This window comes from Cydia splendana, chromosome 2 (assembly GCF_910591565.1).
Source record: "Cydia splendana chromosome 2, ilCydSple1.2, whole genome shotgun sequence".
Lineage (NCBI taxonomy): Eukaryota > Metazoa > Arthropoda > Insecta > Lepidoptera > Tortricidae > Cydia > Cydia splendana.
Genome location: NC_085961.1, coordinates 13,094,508 through 13,112,237, shown reverse-complemented (window position 1 = coordinate 13,112,237; position 17,730 = coordinate 13,094,508). Strand labels below are relative to the sequence as shown.

Below are 17,730 nucleotides of genomic sequence, written 5' to 3'. Positions count from 1 at the left end.
GCCACTAAGATACTCCATAATAGTCTTGAAGTATATTAGACAAGCTTCCTGAAAAATTTTCACTTTTCTGTTTGGCCCTATGGTTGACTGGTAGAGAATACCATGAGGCATTAAATTAAAGCCTTTTTGTGCTATTAATAAGTGTAATAAATAAATCTGAACAGACCGAAGAAAAACATTTGCTGGGATTCCAATAACAATCGGTCAGACATAATTTAATTAAACTTATTTTATAAAATTTATAATCGACCGACACGATCGAAAAACTTAGTTACTTTGAATACCTTCAAGGTATGTAGGTACATAAAAACTATTTACTACATAATATATACTTGAATGACGGATCTGGGTCATTCGATATACGCAATGCTATTGGTTGGTGTCGAGTCCGGGGCGGCCAATGGTCATAGCTCAGCCAATGCCAGCTGTCAAGTGTGACAGGTGACAGGTCAAACTTGTAACTATGTATTTAAATCATATCGCTTTTCACCGTAGAATAGGTCGACAATATTATGTCTTCCACTGAAAAAAGCGCAACATGTTGCCAATGAAATCATATTGGGTATATCATAACAGGTAGGCATGACATAGGTAGGAAGGTAGACATAGGTAGGTAACCTAATGTGTTAGGTACAAAAAACTTAAGCCACGATTTGATAATTTCTATCAAGTAAAACCTAATAGAGGTGAATAGGTATGTATATGTATACTATATTTATAAAGAAAAAAGCTTCTAAATTGTCATTACATTCGTAAGAATGCAATTATTTTCTCTATACCGATAACTTCTGAAGAAAAGTTAACATACACATTGGTCTCCGCTTATTTATGTTATGATACCATATTTACTATCTAAAAGGTATCATGTCTCATTTCAAACTCGCATTATCTATAAATCTCTGCCCATTAAAATGACTATACCCATTTAAACCAAGCCTGTTATATCAGAGAGCCACACGTCAACGTTTTTGCCGGGGCAACAGTCCATCAACGCCACACCACTCAATCTAAACTAACGAATTCGCTTTTTGTCCTGCTCGCACCAAAATGTGTGGATGAATAATGTATGACCCGTGTATGGTGCGCGGACGCAGGATCAGAAACTGATAATGCACATGTTTTAGGTTAGGCTAGGCTACATTTGATGTAGAAGGGGAAGGTTTCCTCAGGGTGTTCTCGAAGGGTGTTGTTTATAGTGAGGAAGTTTTTTAAGGAATGGCTGGCACCGTCCGGACAATTACATAGAAAATTCTAAAAACGAATAATAATACAATCACATAGTCAACGCTAGCAAACCTTTTTTTGAATGGGTTACCATTGAATAATATCAAAACTTAAATAAAAGGTGGGTAACGCTGACATTTCAAATATTCGAGCACAAAACTCGGTCTCTCCAGTATCTTTGATCAAGGTACAATGCCCGGGGGTTATTTTACAATTGCAATATTTGATATTTTGTTAATTTTAGTTTTTGACTTTTCTTTTTTTGAAGAAGATTAATTTTATTGAAAACGGAAGTAACAATTAAATTAACCTAAACATAAAACGAATTATTTCTTATTTTTTTATTTTATTGTGTTATTGTATGACAAATGTACATAGGCATAGGCAAGTAGCAAGTACATACATAGTAAGGAAGTTAGAAAATGTAGGTATACAGAACACAGAATTATAATACCTAATACCTATGTAGGTTGATGTTCCTGGATGGGAGCTATCAAAAATAATTATTGTGGTAGGGTTAGTAAGCGCATTGAGTACCTATGCACTTTATTCTCAGGCGACGTTTTGTGATATTACGGGCATCTCACAAGCTGCCTAAACTGGCAAAAAATAAAGTCCAATTGCGCTCCTCAAACGTACCTACGCGTAAAATTATTAGTACCGTAAATGTAAAATATGAAATGTCTCTATATTAATGAGGTACCTAACCTTCACTGACCACAAACCATTGCTATAAATACTGAAATTACTTTGGTACAAAATGAACTTTAAAGTTCATATAGTAATAATAAAAATCGTGCAGACCACACTAAAGTTAAATTCTATTAACTTTTTATTATCCACCAAAACCACATTTTTGTAAACCCAGCGCAAATATAGATTGGATGTAAGGTCGACGAGTCGTTAGTGACACTTCTAGAGTCTAGTATTTCCTTAAAAGTTATTTTGTAAGACCATTTTTAAAATGTCTTATTCCTACAGTTTGCTAACGTGGCTTTAAGCGACCCTTGTAAATTCAGGCGTCCATAAGCAAATATAATCGCTTGCGTTCAGGCAAAATGCAATCCTATTTGCAAGCAAATACCTAACATGATTTTTGTGGTACATACCTACATGTATTAATATAAATTTCGCCGCTCCCAGAGGCTTCATGAAACCTTGTCAAAGACTCCGCCGAAAAATAAGTCCAGAACACGGCACGATTTATCACTTACCTAGGCAAATACGAGGCACAGTATACTTCCTTTTTTCCAAAAGGGTTCCTTTATACTACCTGTATCTCCAAAATTTTACCGCGGCTTAATGGACAAAACCAGCCCGCACTTTACTTTTTTTATGAAGATCCAATAAGTGTTAAACCATCAGCGATGAGACTGATGAGTGAACACATATTTAACACGTTCATCCGACTTGCGCAAACATAGTCCATTCCATTCAAATCAATCCCATTCACTTTCGCGAATCAAATCGATCCGCGTGCTTGCGAAATGAAATAAAAAAAAATAGACATTTTACGACGTGAAGTTGATTAAAGTAGAGTTTCTCGTAAGCTCGTATTTGCGTAGGCGTAAGTTTACTAAAAGGCGTAGGTAAGTTTACTTAGGGTCGGTTGCACTGTCTGTCACGTCTAAAACGTTCGCTAAATTTATTGTATTGGGATTTTTCATAGTTCTTGCTGAGTGACGATGATCAGTCCATCAATTGTGGTTGGTGAAACTGGCCCTTGCTAATCAGCATTATGTTTAATGAAATAACCGTATATAGCACTGATAGCATGTTAAAATCAAAACCAAATATAGGGCAAATGGAAAATACGGTAATCAAACTTCGGAAAAGATTAGGATTGCACTTTACCACAAAACTTTCAATACTCTCAATACTCTTATACATCTTTCTTTTTTTCATTTTGACTACATCAATTCCTTTCTATTTGATTACGCTCTAAATTCGAACTTGACCGATTTTTTGGTAGGGACAAATAACTGACACCGACCGTGGCACCAATGCAGTTACCTACTAATATTTTATAATTTCATCCTTTATTCTCGTTATTTAATCCAAAAACCTTTGGTTTGGACTCATGGATTAATTTTAATTGTGACGAGAACGATGAACGAAAGTGAAATCGTTCGCAAAAAACTCCTAAGTAGAGTTCATGCTGATGCTGGTAACTCTATAGGTAACGAAATGACATGTGATTAGGTATCTGGTTCAGCTCCATTGTTACAGGCTTGATACTATCAAGTTGATAGTCAATGCCACCACTGACTGTCACATATGACGTCATATAAAAATACTATTCAGCAGGACGATGGATGGTTCCACGTGATAAAATAACCGTCACTTTTTAACACTGCGGGATTGGAAGTGACGGATACCGTTTTATCACGCTGTCACGTAGACAAGAACTACCATCATATCCGTGCAGAATTCATATGTTAGTTAATATTTGGCTAAATGTAGGTACTTGTAGGTACTAGTATTATATGATCTGTGTTGTAGGTGACAGCTGTTTCTTGAAAAATACTTTTCTTTGGGGAATTCGAGCGTTTCAACCCGGTTTGATTTCGTTGTCAGTAGGTTACATCACAGGTAGATAATTATGTTATCTTGTTAATGAACATAACATAATACATACATACAAGTACACAACTATGGGGACCGCTTGAATATGAAAAATGCAGTGTACTCGTCATCATACCATTTCACATTGCAATGATTGACATCATATAAACTTGTAATTTCGCCTCGTAAAAAATGATGAGGTACTTGGCGGTTTTTACAAGGCACAAATACAGCAGTTACCATCCTTATTAGGTGATATTGTCGATAACACGCCGTTTGCGAAAGAACTGGATTGAGATACTTTTGAGCAATAAAAATGCAAGTTTACCAATTGTTGTGCGAAATATAAGTTGCGTGTTCTTATGAATACGAGATTAATATGCTTAAATATACCGAAGTAATAAGAGTATATACTTAAGTATAATTATTGTTTTTAGAAAAAATAAATACTTACCTACCTATATTAGAAAAGCAGAACTAACAACGCTATTATTTAATAAAGAAGCACCAACGCAAAAGTAGGTTATCTACCTAACGCAACGAGGCAATGCAATATTTCGTGAGTTTTGCGATTTTTATAAGTTACGACTGCACTAAAGTCCCATTTGTCAATGACATTCAGACGACAGTAGGTAAAACTGTAAGTAATCACACGGATTATGCCATAGCCGATCTCTCTGAATCAAGCCGTTTTCGATCAGGGACCGTTACCGGTATTCTGACTACAGGTTATTATTGAGGTATAACCGGTGTAATTTGAATTTGGGTATTTATATCACTTAAGCTCCGAATAGAGGTATTCGAATACCGGTATTCAATAGTGTTATCGGTTTAGCCAATTGACAACAAATACCACTATTTGATAGTTTACTCCTAAAGCTATTACCGGTAATAAGTAAGTGCCAATACCGGTTGTAGTAGTACCACGATTCGTTCCTTCGCTACTCGTCAAGGACGTTGTCCGGCCCGCTTGTAAAGTTGTAAATACTTAAGATCCGGATCTTAGAATGCCCGTTTTCATGTTGGCTGGTAAAATTAGCTGTTAGGTGATGATTTTGAATGATAAATATTTAATAGCGTTCATTTGATTCATTTAATTGTTTTCTTTTGTTGATTTAATTGTATTTTATTATATATGTAGTTTATAATCTCAAATTAGACGTGCGCGCCGCCGCCATAAGGAGTCCGCGCGCCACCGCCGCCGCCGGTAGATTAAAATTCGCGCCGAATATTTTTTATAAGACAGTATTATGCAGCGTTAAAATATGTAATAGGTTATAGTCCGATAAGAAATAGTTGAAATAGGCGCCACTTCCTACGTAACTCTCACATTTTTGACGTAAAATACTTACTTAAACATGGCAATAATTACGTACTTACGGAATTTTTTTGGTCATATAATTTAATTTCTACTATTTTATGTCGCACCAACACCATTCTAACTATTTATTATGTGGCAGTACTATTTACATAAAAATGTGTTGTATGTACCATGTACCTATGGGTAAAACACATTTACAAAGTATAATGTCCAGTGTTTTAACCGTTGTCGATTACAAGGCACTTGTGCCAAGTATGCGAAGAGTAAAATTATCACGTTTTCTGGTAGTTTTTATGAATATGAATATGAATTAAACAGAGGGATTTTAGGTGTTTCAAAACCTTTTAAAAAGTCATTACTTGTCGTATTGCAACGTAATGAACCAAATAGATAAAAAAATATTATTACGGTTTTTTTTTCCTGTGCGTTCATCAAGACATCAAGAGACAGACCCGATTTCATTTTAGAAATTTCTTACGAAAATATTGATAAAATTGCATGCATTGTTGTATACCATTGCTCAGATGTTGCTGCATCCTACGATACCCCGCTAAGTTTGATTTAATGTTAATAAAATGACGCCAATGACTGGTAAAATTTTACCACCTACGAGCTATAAAGCTTTTGGAAAAATATAAAAATAATAGGTTTTACTTTAGTTCATAACATAAGTTGACATTATCAGTAAGTGTATTTGTAATTAAAAATGCAATTATTCTATATTTATTTAAAAAAAAAACATGAATTTGACAATAAAAACCTTATGCATATAAAGTACTGTATACTAACTAGGCAACGTCCAAAATACTAGACGTCTTTTCATTATGCGGCGTATCTTTTTATTTACACCGAACCTGGCAACATCCAACATATTTGACATACCTATGTTTTTTTCGAAACTATTATAAATAGTTTTTTTTCATGATTTTTCTATAATAAACAACCACATAATAAGATAATAACACCAAAAAAATGATACTAACACAGTTTTTTGAGATTTTTTTCCCTTGTCGATTTAAGGGTTAAGCATGGCTTTTCATTATACGTCTTAATATTGAAAAGTTGAAAAATTCCACGCCGCCGCCGTGGATTTTTTTGTGGCGCGCCGCCACCCAAGTTTTTTCGACCGGCGCGCACGTCTAGCGCCGCCCAATAGGCATTTAGCCGGCGGCGGTTCGCCGGTCAAAATTGGTTGGCGGTGGCGGCGAATCGGCGGCGTAGCCTTGAAAACTTGGTTTATGCGAAGAGAAGTCAAACCTTAATTCATTTAATTTAATTTCATTTAATTTATTGAATTATGGTAGGTAAAAAGTTTTTCATGGCATTAACTGTAGATAAGCAGCATAATAAACATCTCTTTATATTGTGAGGTTACTGTTAATTGAATCTATCACTAATTCACTACACTTTATAAAACAAAGTCCCCCACCGCGTCTGTCTGTAACTATATGAATGTATGTTCACGATGAACTCAAATCAAAACCTACTCAACTGATTTTCATGCGGATTTCAGCTATCAATAGAAAGATTTTTGAGGAAGCTTTACTTTAGGTGTACATTTTGTTAAGGTTTTGTGTAATCCGTGCGAAGTCAGTGCGGGTAGCTATAGTCAAATATAATAGTTATTATATGTACGTATCGCCAGGAGAGGTGAATGATTACACACACTGCTCGCACAGACCACCTACTAATCGCAAAAATAGTATGAATGAATCAATGAGTGAATGTGACTTAAATGTACGATATTAAAAGCCTATAAAAACCCCTTCAAGAAACTTTTTTGCAGTTGATATCAACTTGATATTGGTACGAAATACGGAACCCTAAAAAGAATATTAATTTCAAAAATGTCTGAAAACTTGTATTGAACAACTATTTACAACTAATATTGCTCAAAGGTTAACTGGAAGAGATCACTTAACACATTCAATACCACTAAGTGCTACGGGTTACGCTCGTAGCGCGTAGCCACGGTTTCGTCGTATGTAGCGCGTAGTCGCTACGAACAGTGTACCCGACAGTCGGGTTCTTGGTGTTGAATGTGTTAAAGGCATAAGTTCGCCTTTGTACTAATGACGAATGTTATTTTTCCTGTTTTGTTTTGATTTTTGTATAATAAAGTGTTTTACTACTACTACTACTATATTAAAGCAGAAGGAGTTGAAAATAAAGTTCCAGTTAATCCTTGTTTAATATTCGCTGAAAGTTGTTGAGCATTAGACTTTTCTGAGTGAGCACTCTATGTATTTTTTCTTTATGTGGTTAAATGCACGTAATGATTATTTTTAGATATAATCTTAATTTATATTTTTGTTCGGTAAATAAAACAAAAATATGATATGAAAAGTTTTCTTGATTTCTATTTAAAATTAATTGTTTTTATATAAAGTACCATCTCTTAAAATATCGGTACCTAATTTATTAGCACGTTATATAAAAGCAATAAATTCCCGATCAAACTAATCTGCATAGCATTTGCAACGACAACGTGTGTAAATATCATCGTTAATGTCAAAGTTCTATGAAAATATGACGTTTATATTATAATAACACTCCCTCACTTTGTTCTGTTCAAATCGGTGCAAAGTTAGCTTAGACAGACTCTAGTATCTAACAAGGTCACGCCGATGCCACACCGATAGCGCAGAATTTTGGCGGCGGCGGCGGCGCGAAGATTTTGGCGGCGCGGCGCTCATATTTCATATCTTTTGCTCATGTTTTCTGGGATTAATTATTTTCATTAATTCATTCATTAACCTCGTGCCTTGAAACGGTCGCAACGCTCAATTTTACAGATTTCGAACCACTTGCTACGCTCGTGGTTAAATCATGAAATCTTTCGCTTGTACAGCGATCAATATAAGCATGAGCAAAAATAATAGATAGTAAGTTACATATGTCTTTGGCATGAGGACTTAACAACAACTTTAACCTCTTGTCGCAAAGTTTTTGGTTACTCTTTGATCAAGTGCAATGAATACCGGTATTAAATACGAAAACCATTACCGGTATACTGAATACCTGTTATTATTGAGGTATTAATGAATACCGGTATTTCATTATGTCAATTAGTGTACAAATAGCGATAAAGACAAAAACGTAATGACAGCAATACCTCTAATGCGAATATAGGTATTTAACCGGTATTCGTTTGACAGTTTTTATACAGGTATTTAATAAACCCGGTTATACGGTCCCTGTTTTCGATATAGGTAGATATCGATCGATATACGTAATAAAATTTACGGTAAATTTACGTATAAACGAGGTAATCTTATTTTAAACTTATCAATCTTACCATACTTACATAAAACTAGTACAAAGTTTAATATTATTAGACACGTTACACAAACGCGTCGCAACGTATTAAATCGATATTTTTCTGGCACGTACCATTAAGCACAATTTATTACCGCACTGACCTCAACGAGTTCGGGTTCACGTTAATAGTTAATTTGAAAGTAATACCAGCATACATCAAAAATATAGTAACGAGATTGAAAACAGTAAGAGAGTCGCGCGGGGTCATAAGCTCATAAGACATAGAAAGCAGTAAAAGTTGACCTATATGCTACAAGTTTTTAAGAAGGAAAAGAAATAATATAAACAAATTAAATGATTAAGGTCAATACGGGTAAGTGTGGCTGCGGGATAAATGTAACTGGCCTTTATATCGGGGCATGTTTACACACACATTGATTAATGATTAGTGTTTATTGCGAGTTCATACATTTGCTAGGTACTTGCGTTTAGTCAGGGTGAAGGTCAGTCGTATAGCTCATCAACACATACCCACCCCTATTACAACTTTAACTTAAATCTTAGCCCAAGTATAACCTAAAATGCTTATGGGGTCCATTTTCCGAGAGTGTCATAAGAATATATTGTACCTACATAGGTACTGAGATCTATCTCAGATAAGTACCTACTTCAGGCATGACATACTTGAATGGGTTGTCAGATTTTGTTTTTTTAAATAATTTGCTTTGGAGGTGGAGTATCATTTTATTTAAACTCCGTGTTTATAGCCGTGACATTTTAAATCTGCCACAAAATGCACGTTGTTTAAAGAAACAAACTAACACAAATAAAGAACAACTAATTAGGTACATATAAACATTGTCACGCTGCTTCTAATCTAGTGACTGTGCAGACAGCAGAGCTTAATGTGATTAACAGACGGATTTCCGTTGACGATTCTTTATGTCGTTGCTGCGGTTTAGGCGTTAATGCGACATAGACGAGTAAGTAACATTATACATACAAACATTATTTCGAAATGTTTATTTAAGGTCATACACAAGACTCGTGAATTAGTGTTGTTAATTTTGAGAGTCATATCAGTGAGCATAGATTTTTTTTTTGTAGATATCTACTCGTAACAATGTTTCTTATTTATGTTTACTTACTCAAAATTAATTGAGTTTAATGCATTTGGAGATGTCATTGAAATCCTATTTCCTCAACACATCAGTATTCTTGAAAACAGATTTTAAAATCATTTAAATTTAGGAACTACCTTAAGAATAATTTTAAAGCGTAGAATCTTACCTCATCCTGAAAAGCTTTGTGCAGAGACTCCTTATTGTACTTCTGGTCTCCTTGTCTCAGAATCCCGGAGCATTGCTTCAGAAGTGACAGCCGCATCCTCTCTTTCGCACTCTCCTCTTCCATAAAGGACATGCGGTGTCCATTCCTTGGAACTCCCAACAAGTCCTTTGAATCTCCTTTTTCTCCGCCATTTAGGATTTTTACTTCTAGAGGTTTTATTCCGTTGCTGTCAGTTTTCCCGCCGTCCGTTTGGTCTATAGTTATGGTTATTTTTTCTGGTGTTTTTTCTTCATCTGCGTTTTTAGTGTTGTTTGCTAATTGACCGTTAGATTCCATGTTTTCTTCGTACATTACTGGTTTATTATGGTCATTTTTGCACGAGTCAATTTATATCACTTGTAAGCGTCAAAGTTCTTTGTTCATACTGATTACGTAAATCTGCAAAAATGTTGGATGACCAGTTAGAGAAGCTACCTTTTCATTTAAATATTATATGTTTCACATCTACCTACTTGCTACTTGATGAAAAGAAATCTCTCTTTAACAAAAAGCCGCCTAATTTTAACTAACCTTACTTAAATCTTAAATTCATCTGTTACTCGTTTTGTTGTCTCATCATCTACTGTTATGTAAGTTATTTATTAATAACCACCATGTTTAAAAAATAATTTATTACTAAATATATGAAAACGGGAACCACATCGATATTATTATGATATAATATGTCGTGTTTTAGAAGTGTATAAACAGCTTAATCATACGAAATGGAATCCAGTTTTCGAGTAAAACTAGCAACAGACGTGATAAATTTAATCGAATCGTACATTTCGTGCATATGTTATAAACATCATAAATTACTGCACCTAGGCAGAACAATTTTGCGCATTACGTGAATATGTTAAATATTACTTTCAGGTTGTATTTGCATTATGAAATTTATGAAGTGATACGTAACGAGATTAATATATTAAATACCTTTACCAACTTTTAACTATTTAGCGCTTCAAAATAAGTAATAATAGGTATATATGTTTACAGTCACGAAATAATTGATCAACTGTTTCATTGCACTAGTTTCCATTGTGACTGCTCCTGTGTTACCTATTCTTTATTAAGAAGAAAAAAAATCACTTGTAGGTAATTAATTATTGACGAATTAATAATACCTACCTACGGTAACAAATATTTTGTTTCCTGCGTTATGGAACGACGTCGGGTGTGAAACACGTAATAGTTGAATTGTCGCAAGATATAGTAAGTATAAGTATTAGCTGTTAAACAAGACACCCTAGGCAGTCAGATTTAAACACTTTAAAAGAATACCTACAATAATCATATGGAAACTCTCAGGATTTTATTTTATAACAGGTATTGAGAGAGCTTTAGAAATAAAACGAAGTTATCTAAAAAAAAGCTAAATAATTGACTACTACTTTGGCAATGGCAAATGCTAAAATCTAACATCGATAAAGTAATGGCGATAAATCAGTCAATTAAAGTAACCAGGTGAAAGTCTCAATTGAACGAATAAATCTAATCAAGACCACGGTTTCACTTTTTATGGCAAAGCTAGTTTTTAATGGGTGTGCGCAAACTCTTAATATTGAGTTTCAAGAGCTTTTTAAGCGATTAATCAGTTATTAAAAAGCGACGGCGGGCGAATGTTAGTGTAAGTATAAACCACCATACAATATTTCAGACATAGATAGAGTTTTTGAGTGTAATATACATGTGGAAATAATTGTCTATTTATTTAGCACGCCTATAATAGTCGTAGCATTATAGTTATTAACGTGTTGCTGGAATAATTGCAACTATAGGAGTGGCTTGGGCTACAATAGTTTCGTAGTTAGAACGTTAGTTTTTAGGGTTCCGTACCCAAAGGGTAAAACGGGACCCTATTACTAAGACTTCGCTGTCCGTCCGTCCGTCCGTCCGTCCGTCCGTCCGTCCGTCCGTCCGTCCGTCTGTCACCAGGCTGTATCTCACGAACCGTGATAGCTAGACAGTTGAAATTTTCACAGATGATGTATTTCTGTTGCCGCTATAACAACAAATACTAAAAACAGAATAAAATAAAGATTTAAATGGGGCTCCCATACAACAAACGTGATTTTTGACCAAAGTTAAGCAACGTCGGGAGTGGTCAGTACTTGGATGGGTGACCGTTATTTTTTTGCTTTTTTTTCGTTTTTTTTTTTTGCATTATGGTACGGAACCCTTCGTGCGCGAGGCCGACTCGCACTTGCCCGGTTTTTATTTGTAATTTTTATCCTAAAGTCTTTTTGCCGTTGCATACCTTCAGGCTTACGTTCACGATGATGCCTTTGCCAACATACTCTTAAAAGCTTGTTAATTACAATCACGGAAATAGCCAGCATACTTGTAACAATGTAGAGTGGTTCCGCGATGTCACACTCGCCACCTGCGGCCAGTTATGATAATGGAATAGCTGAGAGTATTACACATAAACGTGTAGTCGCTGTCAACCGGACTTGGGATTCCGCGTATTTATTAAAAATGTTGCCATGGTGATATAGTATCTCAGGCACTATTTATTACCAAACACTACTACCTACTGAAAACAAATAATACGTTTAGTATATCGCTAGTTAATGCAATCATGTGAGTCCATATTTAACCTAACGTTGGCTTTATGTAAAATGAAACAGAAAAGGTAAAAAAAAAAAACATTTTTAAATCAAAATCCTACAAATTTTATTTTAAAATCAGTTCGTGCCTGCAGGTGAAACAGATTTAGGTACCTATCTATAGGCAAGTACCTACCACAGTAAATGAATACCTACAACAAACCCACAAAACCTTAGTATTACCTATAGGTACTTTATTTCTTAATAATATTAAAACAAAATGCAGCAGACAACGCGAATAATTGCGTAACACTTCTGTCTCTGATGGTGCGATGGGTGAACAAAAAATATTTAGTCCATGGTTTAATTACTGAGCCGATTCTGATGAGTCTTTTTACAGCGTGTTTTTGTATCATTATCATTAAGCTTTAATTAAGAAAGATGTGTGCAGAAAAAATGGGTTCGTTACACGAAGGACTGTATAGTGTATATTTTTAATTAAGTATCTATCTTTGTTATTTTTTCTTGCTAAATATGTTTTAATCGAAATCAATAAATTAGGTTCGCTCTAATTTAATACTGACTGTTATTTTTGGTATGTTAGGAAGATTAGGTTAGTTAGGACTTAGGACAGCATATTGAACCCATTTTTAAGGTATATTGTAGTGTACCTAGTATAATAACGAGCTCCGGGTTGGCAAAGAACCCCAAAATTCAATTCAGGTTAAATACTTTGCCTGGCAAAATACCCGTAATGGATATGAATAAACATTCGTGGGTAGTTCACTATATGATTGCTAAATAGTATTGTATATGTGTAAAGTAATAATTTAAAGCTTCCTGCAATATTATTATTGATAATTAACAATTAATATTACAACTAAATTAGGCAACTAGTAAAATGTAGGTCCTTCACTTTTTTGTCAATGTCAAAGACACTTTCAAGTTTCGTGAATATACATATTTTAATATATTTATCTCACAAAGGATATTATATTTAAATATTTTTAGTTTCCTGAATTATTAGATACTTAATCATGCGTATCCGATTTCCATAATATGACGGATTGAAAGAACGGCATACTTATCATTGAAGATCTTTTAATTTTTTGCCTTTCGATTTCGTAAAATGACTAAGTACCTTATACCTCGTATACCTACCCTATACGAGGAGCGTTCAACTTTACTTGGCAATAGTACATGAAATAAGTAACTTAAATTTACTACTACATCTAATTTCATCCCTGTAATTGAGCAGCTTTCACAACATCGTCCCAGTGTCACATAATTAATTAGAAATATAAAACATCCCACAAACCTTACGGACCCGTAAACTTATGTATTCGCGGGGACTAGATCCGAAATTATAAATGTATAACAAAACTGAACAGCTGGTGGTCAAACTCCGATGACAATGTTCCGATTGCCAACCCTAATTTTCAATGAACTACAACTTTGTTAATGCCTACACAAGATAGTAAATCTGCCTACACTTAACGGACGACTAAATGTCTAATATGCCTCAAGAATTTCTATGCGGCTGCGTAAAAAAACGAATTGAAATTAGAGTAGGTAGGTAATTAAATAATTAATTATGTTTTCTTTGCTATATATATTTTTTTAATTTTCTAAATAGGTAAGTACGTAATAATAAATATAATTTCGTTGTCATTTTGCATGAATTTAAACTTTTTTGAATGCATCGACAAATATTATATGTACCTATCACTAAAATTTGCAATGCACAAAAAACATATGACCCTCCAGAAAAAAGAGATTTCTAATCATCATCGAGTAGCAAACATGCATCACTATAGTAAGATTTTCATCCACTAATTAATGTTTAAATTATTCCACCCACTCCACCCTTATTAGTTGCACATGCACTGAACAGTGTGTAAAGCTCTGAGCTTACACTTCACCCCTCGGTCGCGTCAGGCGAGCGCTCGCGCAGTGTCTCGGATCTACACTGCGGCGCGCGACGATTATTTCGCCGATTAGAAAAGCTTCATATATCTTCCGACAAATCCGTATTCATTTGTTTTGTTACTAGATCTGATAGCAGACTATTATTTAAATATTGGTCATGCCCACTGAGTAAAGAAGCGGTGTGTCGTTGCCCTCGCCGGCTTATAAAAAACAGACAGGTCTTTACTTTAAGTTTATATTTTTAGATAAGTATTTTGAATTGATATAGGAGTGGCCGAAAGTGAAAACACTTTCGCTTTTAAAGATTAGCTTAGCGCTTTCCTTAAAGTGTATCTCTTCTTTAAATTCATATCAATTTATGCATGCACGCATATACACTCGGGAGCAAAAAAATCGACTCGTCACATTTTTTGGTTTTTGTCATGTTTTTCGAAAACGGCCAATATTTTAGTAAAGGTGTGATTGCAATATTATTGTTTATTTATTAAGCTATCAAAAACATTAATAACCCATAAAATCAGTTAGGTAATTTTCAGGTAATTGTTATTTTTTTAGAAAATGAGATTTTACCTGCTTTGATTATGCACGAGTTGAGCCCCTTTGAGAGCCATAAAAACCGATTTAACCAGTTATTTCTTATCAGTCGCTTATCAGAAGTCTGTGCATATCTCACGCAATTATTCACTGGAATCACCTGGATAAAATGGACACCACAGAAACTGAAGCCAGTCAAGTCATCCTGTTGCTGAATCAAGGCCTTAAGCAGCGTGAAATTGCTGAACAGCTGAATTTAAGTCAGTCTGCTGTCTCCAGAGTCTACCAAAAGTTCACATGGACTGGAAGGCTTGCACAGAAACCTGGATCTGGCCGTCCCAGGTGCACATCGAAGAGTGAGGACCACTTCATTGTTGCGGCCAGTCTGCGTGATCGACACCGTACCGGCGTTGACATCCAGCAGCAGCTGATGCAGCACCGAGAGCAACCAGTGAGCTCTTGGACAGTTCGGCGAAGACTTCAGGAAGCCTTAACCTTACCCCAAAAAGGCCTGCCACAGGGCCCAAACTGACCGCGAGGCACTCGGTTCTCCCCTCCATTGATATCCACGCCCAAATTATGACGGAACCTCCACCGTAGGCGACTGTCTCGGAGATGCAGTATGGCGCAAACCGTTCTCCAGGTCTTCGGTACACCCGTCCTCTTCTGTTACTGCCATGGAAACACACCCTGCACTCATCACTGAAGAGTACACGGCTCCATTGCCCGTACGTTCAATCTTCATAAGTCGAAACGAAATTCACGCGAGCGTCCCGGTGCCACCCTGTCAGTTTCGGCGCTGTAGCAGGCCTTTTTGGGGTAAGGTTGACTTCCTTAAGTCTCCGTTGAATTGTCCAAGAGCTTACTGGTTCCTCTCGGTCCTGCATCAGCTGCTGCTGGATGTCAACGCCGGTACGGTGTCGATCACGTAAACCGGCCGCAACAATGAAGCGGTCCTCTCTCCTCGATGTGCACCTGGGAAGGCCAGATCCAGGTTTCTGAGCAAGCCTTCCAGTCCATGTGAACTTTTGGTAGACTCTGGAGACAGCAGACTGACTTAAATTCAGCTGTTCAGCAACTTCACGCTGCTTAAGGCAAGACGATGACTTGGCTGGCTTCAGTTTCTGTGGTGTCCATTTTATCCAGGTGATTCCAGTGAATAATTGCGTGAGATATGCACAAGTCAACTTCTGATAAGCGACTGATAAGAAATAATCGGTTAAATCGGTTTTTATGGCGCTCAAAGGGGCTCAACTCGTGCGTAATCAAAGCAGGTAAAATCTCATTTTCTACAAAAATAACAATTACCTGAAAATTACTTTTACCAAAATATTGACCGTTTTCGAAAAACACGACTAAAACTAAAAAATGCGACCTGAGTCGATTTTTTGCTCCCGAGTGTATTACATACATGTTACATATGGTATAAGGATGTGACGAAGCCATCGCCCACCGGTTGCTGTAGGTCACCACAAAGACAGAACTGTTCGGTACCTACCTACTAGCGACTCGTACCTGAGCGCTCCTGAGAGAGTCCTGTCACCCGGGTCACGCCTCTTCCTCTGGATTGCCTTAGGCCCCTTAGGAGACCGTTCAAGTTCAAAGTAGAGTCGCGAGAGCTGCGTTTTCGAGGATTAGATGTATTTTCCCTGGAAGCATCTTAGACATCGCTTTTTGTGGGGGCACATCTCTGTTTATGGTGATACCATTGTTCCGTAGGTATATCTACGGAATAAAATGAAGATATTTTTTTATTTAGCACCAATCATATCAAAAGGATTTTGTGTTTTAAGATCGTTCCTATTTTTGTTTGAAATGTGCATGGATTACGTAGAGGACTACCTACAAGGAAATTAACTACCTATAAGGTTGTGCCAAAAATACAACGTTATATTAGCAGAGCATAGATATGCATAATCTACCCACATAATCAGGTTCAACATATTTTGATATTTATGGGTATACACATTATAAACCTATTTAAAAAAAGACGACCTTAGCACTCTACGTCATCGGTCAATCATCTTAAAATTTACATATTGTGATTAGGATAAAACTCCATACCGTCGCAAGCAGGTAATAATCAGGGCGAGCGAAGCTAACCCTAACTCTGTCCCACAACCAATGCACCTTTGTGGTACACTTTACGATAAATTATTACACTGTTTGGTTCGGGCTTTAACATAAAGTCATGTCTAGATGAGTCGCTCCCCGGATAGCCTGGAGACAGTTATTAAGTTGAAGGCACCAGACCTCAGAGCCCTCAAAGGTGGTCAGGCCCTCAGGGTACTCAAATCACTGCACCTATGCAATTAAAACTTTACGAGGCTTGTAAAAAAGGTATAATAATTTGCTTACCTAGTACCTATATATTGTAGTTTACAATACAAATGTAACATAGGTAGGTACGGCGAGCCTTTAGCTTTGTCCCCGCTACACAAGCTTGCGGCGACTCTCGAAACATAGCATACAATGAAGCAATGTAATTAAATATTCCAACCGATTTAGGAAAATAAGGTTATGTACAGTACTTGAGGCGATGGCTCGTTAAGTTTGTTGTTATTGATTAAGCAACAAGTCTTTGGGTAAGGTTGTCCCAGTGCCACTATTTACAAGTCTGCGCGCACCCAAGCGAGATGTAAGTAGCTTTTGTAGGTACATACCTTACTCGTATCAAAAGTATGGAACTTAATTTTTATTTGAGTGCGTGTGTCGTGTAACTCCATGTTGTACTTAAACTAAAAACTTTTTATTGAAAAACATTAAAAAACTGTCATCTTAATTCGAAATAAAACAGATATAGTTTTGATGCTGGATGTACTAAATACCGAAACGTGCACGCCAATTGATGTGTATTATATTAGTTAGAGTTTTTAATAATCGTTAGATATTTCATATGAAAAGGTTGGCATTCCCTAGCCGAGACTAGTCCTACAAACATACCTAACTAATATTACCTTAAATGAAATCGAATCCCAAAAATCATGCATGACATGCATCATACAAGGTACCTAC

The 17,730-nt window shown here is 36.0% G+C and overlaps 1 protein-coding gene across 1 annotated transcript in view; it reads right to left on the bottom strand.

The window, feature by feature from the left end:
- The window catches only part of LOC134804348 (NADPH oxidase 5), a 56,198-nt gene extending 46,147 nt beyond the window's left edge, over window positions 1-10,051 (bottom strand). Inside the window, exon 1 of the mRNA XM_063777361.1 lies at window positions 9,662-10,051. Within this exon, the coding sequence (XP_063633431.1) occupies window positions 9,662-10,012 (351 nt within the window). The 5' untranslated portion in view covers window positions 10,013-10,051. The remainder of the gene's footprint in view (window positions 1-9,661) is intronic.
- Window positions 10,052-17,730: the final 7,679 nt, after the last annotated feature.